The sequence below is a fragment of the Mandrillus leucophaeus genome, unplaced genomic scaffold (assembly GCF_000951045.1).
Source record: "Mandrillus leucophaeus isolate KB7577 unplaced genomic scaffold, Mleu.le_1.0 Scaffold324, whole genome shotgun sequence".
Lineage (NCBI taxonomy): Eukaryota > Metazoa > Chordata > Mammalia > Primates > Cercopithecidae > Mandrillus > Mandrillus leucophaeus.
The window spans coordinates 1,316,548-1,331,010 of NW_012103410.1; the positions used below are offsets into that span (position 1 = coordinate 1,316,548).

Genomic DNA, 14,463 nt, shown 5'->3' on the forward strand with positions numbered 1-14,463 from the left:
AGATGGTAAATTTTATGTTATGAGTGTCTTACCATAATAAAAATAACCTGGATATTTTTCTTACTATATTGAATGTTTTCTGAGTGCTTGGGAGATGTAGTCTTTTTTTCTTCTAAAGCTCTGATATCCTTCATCTTTTATTTTTAATTTTAACACTTTTATTGAGTTACAATTTATATACTATGAACTTCCTCATTCTAAATGTATAATTCCATGATTTTTAATATATTTATAGAGTTGCCAGTAATTGACACAAACCAGTTTCAGAACATCTCCAGTACCCCAGAAAGTTTCTTCATGCACTTTGGCAGTCAGTGCCTGGGTCTGCTCCCAGCCCCATGCAAAAACTGAACTGCTTTCTGTGTCTGGGAATCTGCCTTTTCCGGTTATTTTATGTAAATAAAATCATAGTATATGTAGTCTTTTTCACCTGGCTTCTTTCACTTAGCATAATGTTTTTGAATAGTTTTTCATGAATAAATGCTTCTTAGTTTGCTGTAATCTGTTAGTCAATTTCCAGGTCACTTAAATGGTTGTTTTTGATAATTTGGTCCAGTTTTATAGTTTCTTTTTGGGGGATAAAATTTGGTGACTTCCTTCTACCACACAGATCCAAACCATATCAGACCTCCGGCATAGTGGTGGGAGGTGATTGGATCATGAGGGTGGATTTCTTATGAATGGTTTAGTACCATCCTCTTGGTACTGTCCTTGCAACAGTGAGTGAGCTCTGATGAGATCTGGTTATTTAAAAGTGTATGGCACCTCCCCCTCCCCCTGATCTTTCTTGCTCCTCCTTTGGCACATGAAGTACCTTCTCCCCATTCGCCTTCTGCCATGATTGGAAGCTTCCTGAAACCTCCCTAGAAGCAGAGCTGCTCTTCTTCCTGTACAGCTTGCAGAACCATGAGCCAATTAAACCTCTTTTCCTTATAAATTACCCAGTCTCAGGTATTTCTTTATAGCAATGTGAGAACAGACTGATACAAGGTCCCAGCCCTTCCTTCCTTCATTTTATTTTATTTTTTTAATTTTGGGGAAGGAGATGAAAGAGTCCAGGTGTAACCTGGCATTGACTCCACTTTGGATACTGTACTTTATAGCAATTGTCAGAAAACTTACTTTCTTAAATCATCTATTGCAATGTTTGACATAGGCCATTCAGAAATCTAGAAGATTGAAAATTTCTGTTCGAGAATCTTTTCATTTTCAATATTGTAGGTCCTCAACCTGGAATCTGCAAGAAGAGACTCCTCCTTTGAATTCATAGTAACTTTTGTCATTTCTGATTTTCTCAGTGAATGGATGTTGAAAGTGTAAATGTGAATGTCAGCATAAATGTGAATGTCATAAAGAGAAACTTATACTTAAAGGTGGGGAACTTATAGTCTCAACCATGGCATTACTCATGATCATTTCTATCCTTAGCTCTGCCCCGAAAATGCAAAGTATCTACCCAGCAAGCATATGTGCAATAGAGGACAATGATCTTTTATCCTTATACCCCATTATCCTTCACCCATCGTAGAAAGAATTAAGTTTTCAGGGGAGGAGCAATAGAGCTTTCAGTCTGAGCAAGACTATAACCACCATCTAGAAACACCTCCAGCCTGGGAACATCTGGCGTCTTTCTATTCCCCACCCTGCAGAAACCTAACCCTGGGTCACAGACTGTATATCCCAGAGAAGGCAGTGCTCAGCTCAGTACATGGTACAAAATAGAAACTCAATAAACTCTGGTTGAGTTGAAATGAAAGTCACGTAATATGTTGGTGGTGGTGATGGTGGAGTTGTGTGAATAATAATGGGTCGGTGGGTCTGTTTTCCCCTTCTTAATGCTGAGAAAGCTGGAGGCCCTATTCTGTGCACTGAGCAGAAAGAAGAGCTGGTTGTCTCTAGCTATCCTTGGGGATACGAGAGAAATTATTCAGCCAGTCTTTCAGAAATGAAAATTTTGACAAATGACAAAGAAACTTCTTCCTCACATCCTGACTGGGGAGGAGCACTCAAAGAATAAAAAACAATAGACACCCTGAGGCTGCCCTAATAACCACACATTGGTAGGGCAATCACCCCTCTTAGCTGAAGACCCAAAGAGAGCAAGAATCTTCACTAAACAGTCTGATAAAGACCAGTGTAAAAACTTAGTGAGGAATTCATCAACTTGATACCAAGTCAGCCCCCTTCCATGAATCTTCTTAAGTACTGTCTTCACTAATGTGGTACTGTGGAAACCCTAAAAATGAGTACCAGCACTCAATCAGCTAAAGTTCTGAGAGGCTCGATTCATAAAATTTTGCTTTAAGGTAAATAGTATCAGATATATAAAATCAGAAGTTCTTGGGAAAATACTTGGAAATGAAAGGAGATTTATCGTAGTAAACTGTATGTCTAACTGTATTAATAGCAGTCTCTAGGCTGCAAGGTGACTTTTGGGCATATTGTGAAGTGTTAAATATTCATAATAACTTGTCCTGGTTTCACGGGTCTTAATTTAGTTCTTGGATAAAGAATGGCTAATATCTGGTCCTCTGAGCATGTTGTTTACATATTTATTTCTTGTTGGTGTTTGTATTGTTGATGAAAATGAAAAGAAACTAGTATAGTAATGATCTTTTGGTGTATAATAACAGATTTTATTTTCACAAACATACCATAGTCTAAGATGAAAATAATAACTTTGACCTCACTATTTTGGCCAGCTTTATTTTCCATTCTTCAGAAAGCGTATTCTCTAGGTTCTTTCCCTAGTTTCTTTCTTCCTCAGCTTTACCAAGAAGGATTCAAATACCGAATCCATGTCACCTTTCAGAGTTTCTGAACAACTCAGACTCCCTGCAGCTTGTCTACTCTGGCAAATCCTAGTTGAATACCTTGTGCCTCATTCCTGTCCTCGAGGAACACAGCAGGTGATTTTGATAGTGCTCTAGTTTCTTCCACTTCTGCAAGATAGTAACATAGTGTTCTATTAGGCCTCAAAAACAGTGTTAGAGAAGCTGGGGGTGTAGAAAAGAAGGAATATTTTTGTAAGCAGTAAAAACCTATTCTGAGGACCACCTGAATGTTCCTGCCCACTCATAATTGAAGTCAACTTTACAAGGTGAATACAAAGAAGAGGATGTATTTCTTGCAAAAGATACGATTAAAGGTCAATATATATATTTGTTCCAGAAACCTTTATTTGAAGCCGATGAATGACTTGTTGTGGGCGAGCTCTTCAGGTGCTGTTAATACTTTCGGGTCACAGTGGAGACGCTGGTTGTTGTTCAGAAAAGAACTACGAATCCCAGAATGCCCTTTTCCGCCATTTTCCCCGCGAGAATCCAAGGGTGAGTTCAACCAATCCTGTCATGAAGAACCTGTGCTATCGGCCAATCAGAAGGCGAACGTGCGCCTAGAGGCGGGTGGCGGGAAGTGCACTAGGTTTGAAATTGGAAAGTTGGCGGGGCTGCGGGAGCTGAGTCTGGAGCTCGGCTGTTGGCTAGAGTGGGCGCGGATCTGGTGTGGGGAAGGCGAAGGGACTCAGGCCTGCCTGCGAAGGTGAGGGAGGTGGGCGCCGAGCTGGGCTCCTCGGCCCGCCTTTACGATAGGGGAAAGTGAGTTTGGAGGCGGAATGTGTGTATTTGCGGCGGCGTTTGTGAAATGCGCATCTTGTTGCTGTTTGGGCCTCACAGCCTAGTGGAGTGGGCAGCTGCGAACCCAAAGCGCTCTGGGTTTCACTGCAGGGATATCTTTGGTCCTCCTGGGAAGGTTTTAGCGTCGCAGAGTACTGGCGGGTCCGGGATTCTCCCAGGACCTCCTTTTACAGAGGATACTGAGGCCCGAGGTGACTTGCACACATCCTGGGCAGAACCCGCTCAATTCCCACCTTAGTCCCTATTTTACTGTTAACTTTTACTGTTCTGAGGTGGAGGAGAGAAACAGGGTAGAGGTGTGGGGTCTTATTCTATGGGAGGGTGCCGGCCACCTGGCGATACTGATGATCTCTGATCAGAAAGGGTTAGAGTTGGAAAAGGTGATTTAGAAGTCAACGGTTTTACTTGTGAGAAAATGGACCCAGGGTCATAGAGCGTGTAAGTGTCCTGTGCAGTTACACTCACCTACTAACAAGCTGCTAGAAGGTAAAGGTATCCTGAATTCTTGCTGCACCTTAACAACAGTTAAGCCCAGGTTGCTTGATCTACCCTTGAATACCTAGAATTAAAGATAAGTTGCTATTTTCTAGCAAAGGACAAATTGCCAAAATACTGTATACCTGATTGGAATATGTGGCTGATTTGATTTCAGTAACTTAAAAAATGCAATGTGTATTCTGTTTTTAGCATTGTCCTACATAATGGTAGAGGATGAACTGGCACTGTTCGATAAAAGCATAAATGAATTTTGGAATAAATTCAAAAGTACGGACACCTCCTGTCAGATGGCGGGACTAAGAGATACCTACAAGGACTCCATCAAAGCATTTGCAGGTACCTAATGTTAACTTGCATCATGCTGTTTTTGCTGTTCTAGTTTATTTTTTAGCATCATTTCAGCTGAATTGAAAGTTCAATTTCTCTTTCAGAAAAGCTGTCTGTGAAATTAAAGGAAGAAGAACGAATGGTTGAGATGTTCCTGGAATATCAAAATCGTATGTGAAAAAGTATAAATCATGGGTTTTTTAAGATAATACGTCTTTATCATGAAGTCTCATACAAGTAAGACAACATATTTTGTGTGCACAAGTGCGTATATGTTGTGTGTGTGTATATATACATGTGTATATATGTGTATATATACGTGTATATGTATACACACACACACACACACATATACATGTGGTGGCTCATGCCCAACACTTTGGGAGGCCAAGATGGGTGGATCCCTTGAGCTCAGGAGTTCAAGACCAGCCCAAGCAACATGGTGAAACCCCATCTCTACAAAAAATTAAAAAAAAAAAAAAATATATATATAGAGAGAGAGAGAGAGAGAGAGAGACATACACATACACACACAAAATATGTACACATTAACACATATACATGTGCTTATATATAGGAATAAACATTGACATACCATACAACTTTAGAAAGAACATCCTACGTTACACCTTCTACTCCCACCTTCCACAACTAACCTATCAATATATTGTTTAGTATTATGGAGGTTTTTTGTTTTTTGAGACAGCGTCTCACTTTGTCAGCCAGGCTGGAGTGCAGTGGCGTGATCTGGGCTCACTTCAGCCTCGACCTCCTGGGCTCAAGTGACACTCCCACTTGAGTGGTTGCTAAGTTGCTGGGACCACCGGTGCATGCCACCATGCCTGGCTAATTTTGTATTTTTTGTAGAGATGGGATTTCACCATGTTGTGTGGGCTGGTCTTAAACTCCTGGGCTCAAGCGGTCTGCCCACCTTGGCCTCCCAAAGTGCTGGGATTTCAGGTGTGAGCCACTGTGCCTGGCCTCTAGTATTGTGTTTTTGAATGTTATATAAATGGCATTCTCTTGTATGTCTTCTTTCCATTTTTTCACTCAGCACTATACTTGTGGGATTTGTCAGTGCCGAGGTATAAATGCCAGTAATTTTTAAAAGATGAGTTTTCACGTTGGAAATCCCAGCCTGGGGATTGAAAAGCTGGAGTTCTCTCAGCTCTGTTAGTACTCTGTCAGTGTTTCTCTCCATAGTTTTACTCCTATTCTTGCCATCTTATTTCTACCACTCTCCAGGTTGTCCAGAGTGAATCAGCAGCTTTTACTGAGACCTGGCAGTTTTTACTGAGTTCTTACACACAGGACACAAACTTGTGTCCACAGTTCAAATTCCACTAGAGATATTCGGTTTAAAGGCATCATGTTTTAAACAATATTAGACTAGAATGTCCTTACATGGGGCATATGTTCTTTCATTTGCAAAATGGGTAGCCTTGACTTACCCACTTCACTTGCTGTGTGACCCTTGAAGGTATTTGACTTTGTTACCCGAGTAGATTATTTGCTAGACTTTTACTTTACTCATGTTTACTATTTTTTTTTTTTTTTTTTGAGATGGAGTCTCACTCTGTTGCCCAGGCTGGAGTGCAGTGGCACGATCTCAGCTCACTGCAACCTCTGCCTCCTGGGTTCAATTGATTCTCCTGCCTCAGCCTCCCAAGTAGCTGGGACTACAGGCGTGCACCACCATGCGCGACTTTTTTGTATTTTTAGTAGAGATGGGGTTTCACCGTGTTAGCCAGGATGGTCTCAATCTCCTGACCTCAGGTGATCCACCCACCTCGGCCTCCCAAAGTGCTGGGATTACAGGCATGAGCCACCGCACCCGGCCTACCCATGTTTACTTTCTAATCTGCCCTGAAGCTTCCATGCCCTTCACTGCTTCTCTCATTCCCTCTGTAACCATAAGCAAAAAGGAAAACCACTTTTGTTTGCATGTGTGTGAAAGAGTGATATTGAGTTTGAGTTCTTACCTCTTTGTAGGATCCCTAGGCATTAGAAAATTAAGTTTGGAACTGTCAGTTTTACTACTGTGAGTCTCAAAGTGTACTCTTAAAGATTATCTATAGTGTGAAGTTATGCTCTATATAGTCTAAAATCTAAAAGTGTTATCAATATTTTTCTTTTAAAAATCAGTTTATACTTGGCCTGTAATCCCAGGACTTTGGGAGGCTGAGGCGGGCGGATCACGAGGTCAGGAGATCGAGACCATCCTGGCTAACATGGTGAAACCACATCTCTACTAAAAATACAAAAAATTAGCCTGGCGTGGTGGCCGGTGCCTGTAGTCCCAGCTACTCAGGAGGCTGAGGCAGGAGAATGACATGAACTCAGGAGGCGGAGCTTGCAGTGAGCCCAGATTGTGCCACTGCACTTCAACCTGGGCGACAGAGCGAGACTCCATCTCAAAAAGAAAAAAAAAAAATCAGTTTATACTTGAACAGAAATACAATTTACCCAAGTTTAATTAATTCAATGAACATACGATGGCTATTGCCCAGCAGTTAGGAGAAAACAGTGCATAAAGTATAATCTACTCACAATATTGTGGAGGATATAGATGGGGAAACCACAGTTAAAATATATTGTGCCAGGCTCAATGGCTTGAGCCAAAATAATCTCAGCGTTTTGGGAGGCCGAGGCAGGAGGATTGCCTGAGCCCAGGAGTTCAAGACCAGCCTGGGCAATATAGTGAGACCTTGTCTTTACAAACATTAAGGAAAAGTTAGCCAGGTGTGGTGGCGGACACCTGTAGTCCCAGCTACTCAGGAGGCTGAGGCAGGAGGATCTCTTGAGCCCAGGAGGTCAAGGTTGCAGTGAGCTGTGATGCCACTACATTCCAGCCTGGGCGACAGAGTGAGACCCTATCTCCAAAAAAAAAAAAGCACTGAGGAAGATGCTAAAAATGTTGTTATTAAAAAAAAAAAAAAAAAAAAAAATTGTAATTGTTGTTATAATAATGTAATAGATGCTATGTGAGGATGAGGATGGAATCTGGAGGGTTTGATTCTTCCAGTGAGGATTGCAGGATATTTAATAGCTAACCATTATCTTGTATACCACGTGCCAGGCCCTGTTCTAAGCTCTTTGCATATATTGACTCATGGATCCTCACAACAACCCTAAGAGGTATAGATAGTGCTTTTAGTCTTACATGTTAGACTTTTATGACAAAATAAGCACAGAGAGGTTAAGCTGCTTGCTCAAGGTTAGATAGCTGATAATGAAGAGAAATATGATTTGAACCTACAATCTGATTATACCACGCTACTTTGGAGGAGATCACATACAGAAGAGTTAGGGATGTTTAACAGAGTCAACACTACATTCTAGGAAGAGGAAACAGCACATGAAATGTGGCAGGAACACGAGAGCTTGTTAGGTTCTGGGATGGCTAGATACACTGTGGATGGGGAGTGGCGGAGAAGTGGCTGGTAGAACTGGTTGGCCAGATGGTGGACATTCCATGTTGGGCAAAGGGGGTTAGACTGTTTTTCAGGAGATAAAGAGTTGCTGCAGGATTTCAACCTGGAAAATGATATTGGATTTTTATTTCAGAAGAAGCAATCTAGTAATCATGCACAATAAACAGGAGGGGAGTGAGACTGTTGTCCATAACGAGACCAGTTAAAGGAAAAACTTAGTGTAATAGTACAGGCACATAATGAGTATGGCTTGGACCAGTGACAGGTCTGAGGACTTAGACTCAAGACTGTTGGCCTGAAGGTGAGAGTATGTTGTGATCTAGGATGATTCTTTCTGACATGGAGTATGAATCAGTGGTGATGCATTTACTAAGTGAGGGGTTGAAAGAGAGGAGGAGCATGTTTTTATAGGTGGGAAGGAAACATACATGGGTTCAATTTTAAATGTGTTGGGTGAATATGTTGAGTTTATTGTGCAGCAAGTCTTCAGGTGGCGATATCTGATAGGCAATGGATATATTCATCTGGAAGCCAGCCAGGAAAGCGGTCTTTGCTGAAGATGGGATTTGTGAGTCTTTAATGAATTTGGGGAGTTGAAGCTATGGAAGAATATGTAGAGTGGAAGAAGGTAGCCTTGGTTAGTAATAATATTTATTTACTCATTACTGTATGCCAGATACTATGCTAAATGTCTTACATTGACCATCTCCTTCAGTCCTCATGACAGTTGTCCAGGGTTGGTATTATTTATTATTATTATTCCTACTGTACTGATATTACAGTCCCAGAGAGATTATGATTTGATCATCAGGTTAACTCCAGAAGCCTCACTCATCTTGAAAGCCTTATGTTTTCTCTACAGTTTGAGAGAGGGGTAAATGGAAGGGACCAGTAAAGATAGACTTAGTAATTGGAGAACAGAGGAAGTAAGAGAGAAGGTCACTGAAACTAAAAGAGGAGAGAAGCAAGAAAGGGTGTTGTCAACACTGGAAGTCACACGTAGATCCAGTAAGGTAAAGACTGAGATAGATATTATTTTGGGAATAAGAAAGGTGGAGAGAATCTGTTCACTGGCTAAATACTTGTTGAGCTACTGCTCTATACCAGGTAATCTTCTAGGAAGATACTGCAGAGAACAAAATAGCCTAAAGTTCTGGAGCCATAAATTCTAATTATCACAAGAAGGAAGATCATCTGTTGAAGGTGAGAGTCATTTACTATGGGTTGGCTTTTAAGTTACTATAAACCCTGAAGTCTGTCTAAGACAGAGATTATCCCTGTTTTACAGATGAGGAAATTGAAGCTCACTGAGGTTAAGAAACTTGCCTAAGGTCTGGGGGTAGATAGAGGATCTAAGATTGCAACCATAGTGTCTGTGCTCTTTCCATTGTACCATACTGACCTGCATTGGAGTGAAAACGCAAGGAAGGGTTCCTCTGGCGAGTAGGAGTGAAAGTTTGAAATGTTGGTCCTGGGAATAAGATAACCAAGTGTGTACACATGCAATAATAGTCACACAGCAGGCCGGGCGCGGTAGCTCACGCCTGTAATTCCAGCACTATGAGAGGCCAAAGCGGGTGAATCATGAGGTCAAAAGATCAGGACCATCCTGGCCAACATGGTGAAACCCCGTCTCTACTAAAAATACAAAGATTAGGAATAGTGGTGCGCGCCTGTAGTTCCAGCTACTCGGGAGGCTTAGGCAGGAGAATAGCTTGAACCTGGGAGGCGGAGGTTACAGTGAGCCAAGATCATGGCACTACACTGCAGCCTGGAGACAAAGTGAGACTCTGTCTCAAAAAAAATTGTCACACAGCATCAAGGGCGCCAAATTCACACAGTTCTTCAAATGTTATAATGAAAACACTCTCATATGTAGTATTTATGTGTCCCTACTTTAAAAGTTTTTGTGTTATTATTACTGGATACTCAAACCCCAGGGAATGGGGTAGCCACTGTTATCCCTATTTTACAATTGAGGAAAAGAGTTTCAGAAGTTGTGATTTTGACGGAGGTCCTTGAGTAACAACTGACGAGCTGGATCAGAATTGAGAACTTTGACTTTCAATCTGGATTTCTTGTATAGTACAATTCTACTTAATTCTTATCTTTAAAGAGTAGCATTTTTCTTTCTAGTAAGATGTTTATTTTTAAATTATACTTGACATAATATATGATCATGTTCATATTCTTAGAACATACAGAAAAGTAAACAAAATTTTAACCTGTAATGTTGAGAACCACATTTAACAAAATGACTTTCTAGCTTTTATTTTTCATGAGCTATGTAGATTTTTAACATAATTATATTCATGGTATCTATATAACTATCTTTTTTTCCCAACTTTGAGAGTATTTTCCCATTCCTATTTTTTTGAAAATACATTCCATTTTATTGATATACTATGTTTTAAAAATCATTTACTTGTTAGCCATTGAAGATGTTTTCAGTTTTTCATTATAAATTCTGAAAAAGAATTTTTTAATATAAATATTTGCATATAGCCTATTTTCCTAGGGTAACTTTGTAAAAATGAAATTGCTGGGTCCAAGGAGGTGAATACTTAAGGCTCTTTTATTTTACAATGTCAAAAATATTTTCTAGAAGGACCTTAGCATTTTGCATTCCTCTCAACATTTGTTGTTATTTTTGTAAACATTGTTGTAATAAATGAAAATTGAAATCTTACTGCTTTACTTGCATTTCTGTGATTAATCTGAGGTTAAATTAGCTTCCATATTTAGTAACCATCTGCATTCTGTGTTTCATCTGTTTATGCCTTTGTCTGTTTTTTTTCTTAGGAATTTGTATTTGTGTCTTCCTCTTGAGATTAAAATGGTAGCCCATTGTTGGGAGAGGATAGTTTAATGAGCAAAGCATTGTCTTTGAAGTCAAGACCTGAGTTTGAATGCAGTCTATTTATTTTTGAGACGGAGTCTCGCCCTGTCACCAGGCTGGAGCAGTGGCGCGATCTCAGCTCACTGCAACCTCTGACTCCCTGGTTCAAGCTATTCTCCTGCCTCAGCCTCCTGAGTGGCTGGGATTACAGGCACACATCACCACACCCAGCTAATTTTTGTATATTTAGCAGAGACGGGGTTTCACCATGTTGGCCAGGATGGTCTCGATCTCCTGACCTCGTGATCTGCCCGCCTCGGCCTCCCAAAGTGCTGGGATTACAGGCGTGAGCCACCGTGCCTGGCCCTTATTATTTCATCCTAACAAATACAGCTTTGGGCAAGTTACTGGACTGCTGAGTCTTTTTCTTCTTCTTTTAAAAAAGTAGTAAAAGACTAAAGAATTTACTTTGGATTTCAGCACTGTTTAGAGAATAATCTACCTCTTGAACATTGATTTGATATTTCATTTATCATATTAACTTCCTAAAAATGCCAACATTTGTTTGGCATGTCTTTTATAATATTTAGAAGCATAAAATATCTCTTCATATATCCAGATCAAATATGTGTCTCAGACAAGCTTTGCAGTTTTTTTCAAACAGAGGCTACATATTTCTTGATCTAGGTTGATTCTGAATTTTCTGTTTGTTACCTCTATAAATGAGAATTCCCTGTTGCCTGAGGAATGCTTGTCTTGAGAGATGTTGTTCAAGCACTGAGAATTCCATGCTCACTTCGATTTGGGAAACAGATCATAGTGTATTTCTCTTTTGAAGATTTATGGTATTTAAGGTCTTCATAAATTTGGTGGTGGACTAACTTGTTTAACTTTGAGAACAAAATTACTCATCCGTGGAGCACATATTTACTTGTAATTAAAATACTGGAATTAAATGACTGTGTAGATAGTTTAGTTTATTTGATACAGTTCTAGACTACTGGTATTACTAACTGACATTTGATTTTAAAGTGTTTAGATTTCATTTAAGTATTAGTAAAACTAAATCTTTAACTCAAAAATTCAAAAGCACATTATAAAGCACCCTTGAGCTCTCCTGGCTCTGGTTATTTGACCTTGGTAACCTCTGCCCTAGAGCTCTTAGGCTTTTTGTGCCTTCCTGCCTTATTTAGTCCCCTGATGGACACTTTGGGGACACTCTCTAGGCAGTGGGCCCCAAGTAGCAGCAGTTGTATCTTTCTTCCGACAAACAGAGGAAGAAGTGGCCGTGCCAGGGTTATTCTCCCAGCAGAGAGGTCTGGCCAGGTTTATGCACAGGCATTATTGTTTTTATTTTGAGCATGTGCAGGAGAAAGGGGTGGGTAGTTGCAGAAGCTGAGTGTTTAAGAGGGCTAGGGCAAGAAGAACTTGTACAGATAGTGACAGGGACATGGGGAAGGCAGGGAGGGTAAAGGGATTAAAGCCAAGAAGGAGTAATGAGGTGCTGGCCAATATGTGAGACAGATGTAAAAGGCCAGTATTTTGGTACATGGATACCTTGTTGAATTGCACTTGCCTTTATTACACTTTACAGATATTGCAATTTTTACAAATTAAAGGTTAATGGCAACCATGTGTCAAGCAAGTCTATGGGCACCGTTTTTCCATCAGCATATGCTGACTTCATGTCTATCACATATTGGTAATTCTCACAAGATTTCAAACTTATCATTATTATATTTCTTGTGGTGCTCTATAATCAGTGATCTTTTACATTACTATTGTAATTGTTTTAAGTGCCATGAATGACACCCATATAAGATGATGAACTTAATGGATAAATGTTGAGTGTCTTCTGACTGCTTCACCGACCAGCTAGTCCTGTCATTCTTCCTCTCCTTGGGCCTCCCTAGTCCCTGAGACACAGCAGTATTGAAATTAGGCCAATTGATAACCCTATAGTGACCTCTAAGTGTTCAACTGAGAGAAGGAGTCATAGGTCTCTCACTTTAAAGCAAAAGCTAGAAATGATTAAGCTTAGTGGGAAAGTGTGTTAGAAGCTGAGAAAGGCCGAAAGCTTGGCCTCTTGCGCCAGTTAGCAAAAGTGCTAATTCAGTGAACACATGAATGATAAGAGAGAAACAGCCTTATTGTTAATGTAGAGAAAGTTTTAGTGGCCTGAATAGAAGAGCAAACAAACCACAACATTCACTTAAGCAAAAGCCTAATCCAGGGTGAGATTCTAGCCCTCTTCAATTCTATGAAGACTTGAGAAAGATGAGGAAGTTTCAGAAGAAAAGTTTGAAGCTAGCAGAAGTTGGTTCATGAGATTTAAGGAAAGCAGCTGCCTCCATAACATAAAAGTGCAAGATGAAAGCAGCAGTGCTAATATAGAAGCTACAGCAAATTATCTAGCTAAGATCATTGAATGAACAGATCATTAAAGAACAGATTCTTGATGTAGATGAAACAGTTTTCTATTGGAAGAAGATGCCATCTAAGACTTTCATAGCTAGAGAGAAGTCAACACCTGGCTTTGAAGCTTCAAAGGACAGGCTGACTGTTTTTAGGGACTAATGCAACTGGTGACTGTAAGTTAAAGCCAGTGCTCACTTGCCATTCCCCAAATCCTAGGGCCCTTAAGAATTGTACTAAATCTACTCTGCCTATGTTCTATAAATGGAACAGCAAAGCCTGGATGACAGCACATGTGTATATAGCATAGTTTACTGAATATTTTAGGCCCACTGTTGAGAACTTCTGCTCAGGAAAAAAGATGCCTTTCAAAATATTCCTGCTTATTAACAATGCATCTGATCACCCGAGAGTGCTGATGGAAATTAATGTTGTTTTCATGCCTGCTAAGACAACATCCGTTCTGCAGCCCATGGATCAAGGGGTAATTTTGACTTTCTTGTCTCATTATTTAAGAAATAAGGCTATAGCTACCACAAATAGTGATTTCCTCTGATGGATCTGGGCAAAATAAATTGAAAACCTTCCAGAGAAAGGATTCACCATTCTAGATGCCATAAAACATTCATGATTCACAGGAAGAGGTCAAAATATCAACATGAACAAGAACTTGGAAGAAGTTGATTTTAACCCTCATGAATGACTTTGAGAGGTTCAAGACTTCAATGGAGAAAGTAACTACAGATGTGGTGGAAATCACAAGAGATCTAGATTTAGAAGTGGAGCCTGAAGATGTGACCGAATTGCTGCCATCTCATGATAAAACTTGAGTGGATAAGGAGTTGCTTCTTATGGATGAGCAAAGAAAGTGGTATTATGGAATGGAATCCACTCCTGGTGAAGATGCTGTGAACATTGTTTAACTGACAACAAAGGATTTAGACTATTACGTAAACTTAGTTGATATAGTTGATAAAGTAGCAGCAAGGTTTGAGAAGACTGACTCCCATTTTGAAAGAAGTTCTACCAGGGGTAAATGCTGTCAAACACCATTGTATGCTGCAGAGAAATCTTTCATGAAAGAGTTGATTGATGCAGCAAACTTTGTTGTTATCCTATTGTAATAAATTGCCACAGCCACCCCAGCCTTCAGCAACTACCACCCTGATCAGTCAGCAGCCATCAACATCAAGGCAAGACCCTCCCCCTGCAAAAGTTTAGGACCTACTGAAGGCTCAGATGATTATTAGCATTTTTTAGCAATAAAATATTTTTAATTAAGATATGTACATTGGTTTTTTAGCCATAATGCTGT

The 14,463-nt window shown here is 40.1% G+C and overlaps 1 protein-coding gene across 2 annotated transcripts in view; it reads left to right on the plus strand.

The window, feature by feature from the left end:
- The first annotated feature begins 3,412 nt into the window (after positions 1 to 3,412).
- The window catches only part of SPC25 (SPC25, NDC80 kinetochore complex component), a 30,306-nt gene continuing 19,255 nt past the window's right edge, over positions 3,413 to 14,463 (plus strand). The window contains exons 1-3 of one of the 2 annotated variants that reach the window (XM_011988157.1): positions 3,413 to 3,540; positions 4,323 to 4,469; positions 4,565 to 4,630. In XM_011988157.1, coding sequence (XP_011843547.1) covers positions 4,337 to 4,469; positions 4,565 to 4,630 — 199 coding nt within the window. In that variant the 5' untranslated portion in view covers positions 3,413 to 3,540; positions 4,323 to 4,336. The remainder of the gene's footprint in view (positions 3,541 to 4,322; positions 4,470 to 4,564; positions 4,631 to 14,463) is intronic. The other variant, XM_011988158.1, reaches the window with a different exon arrangement.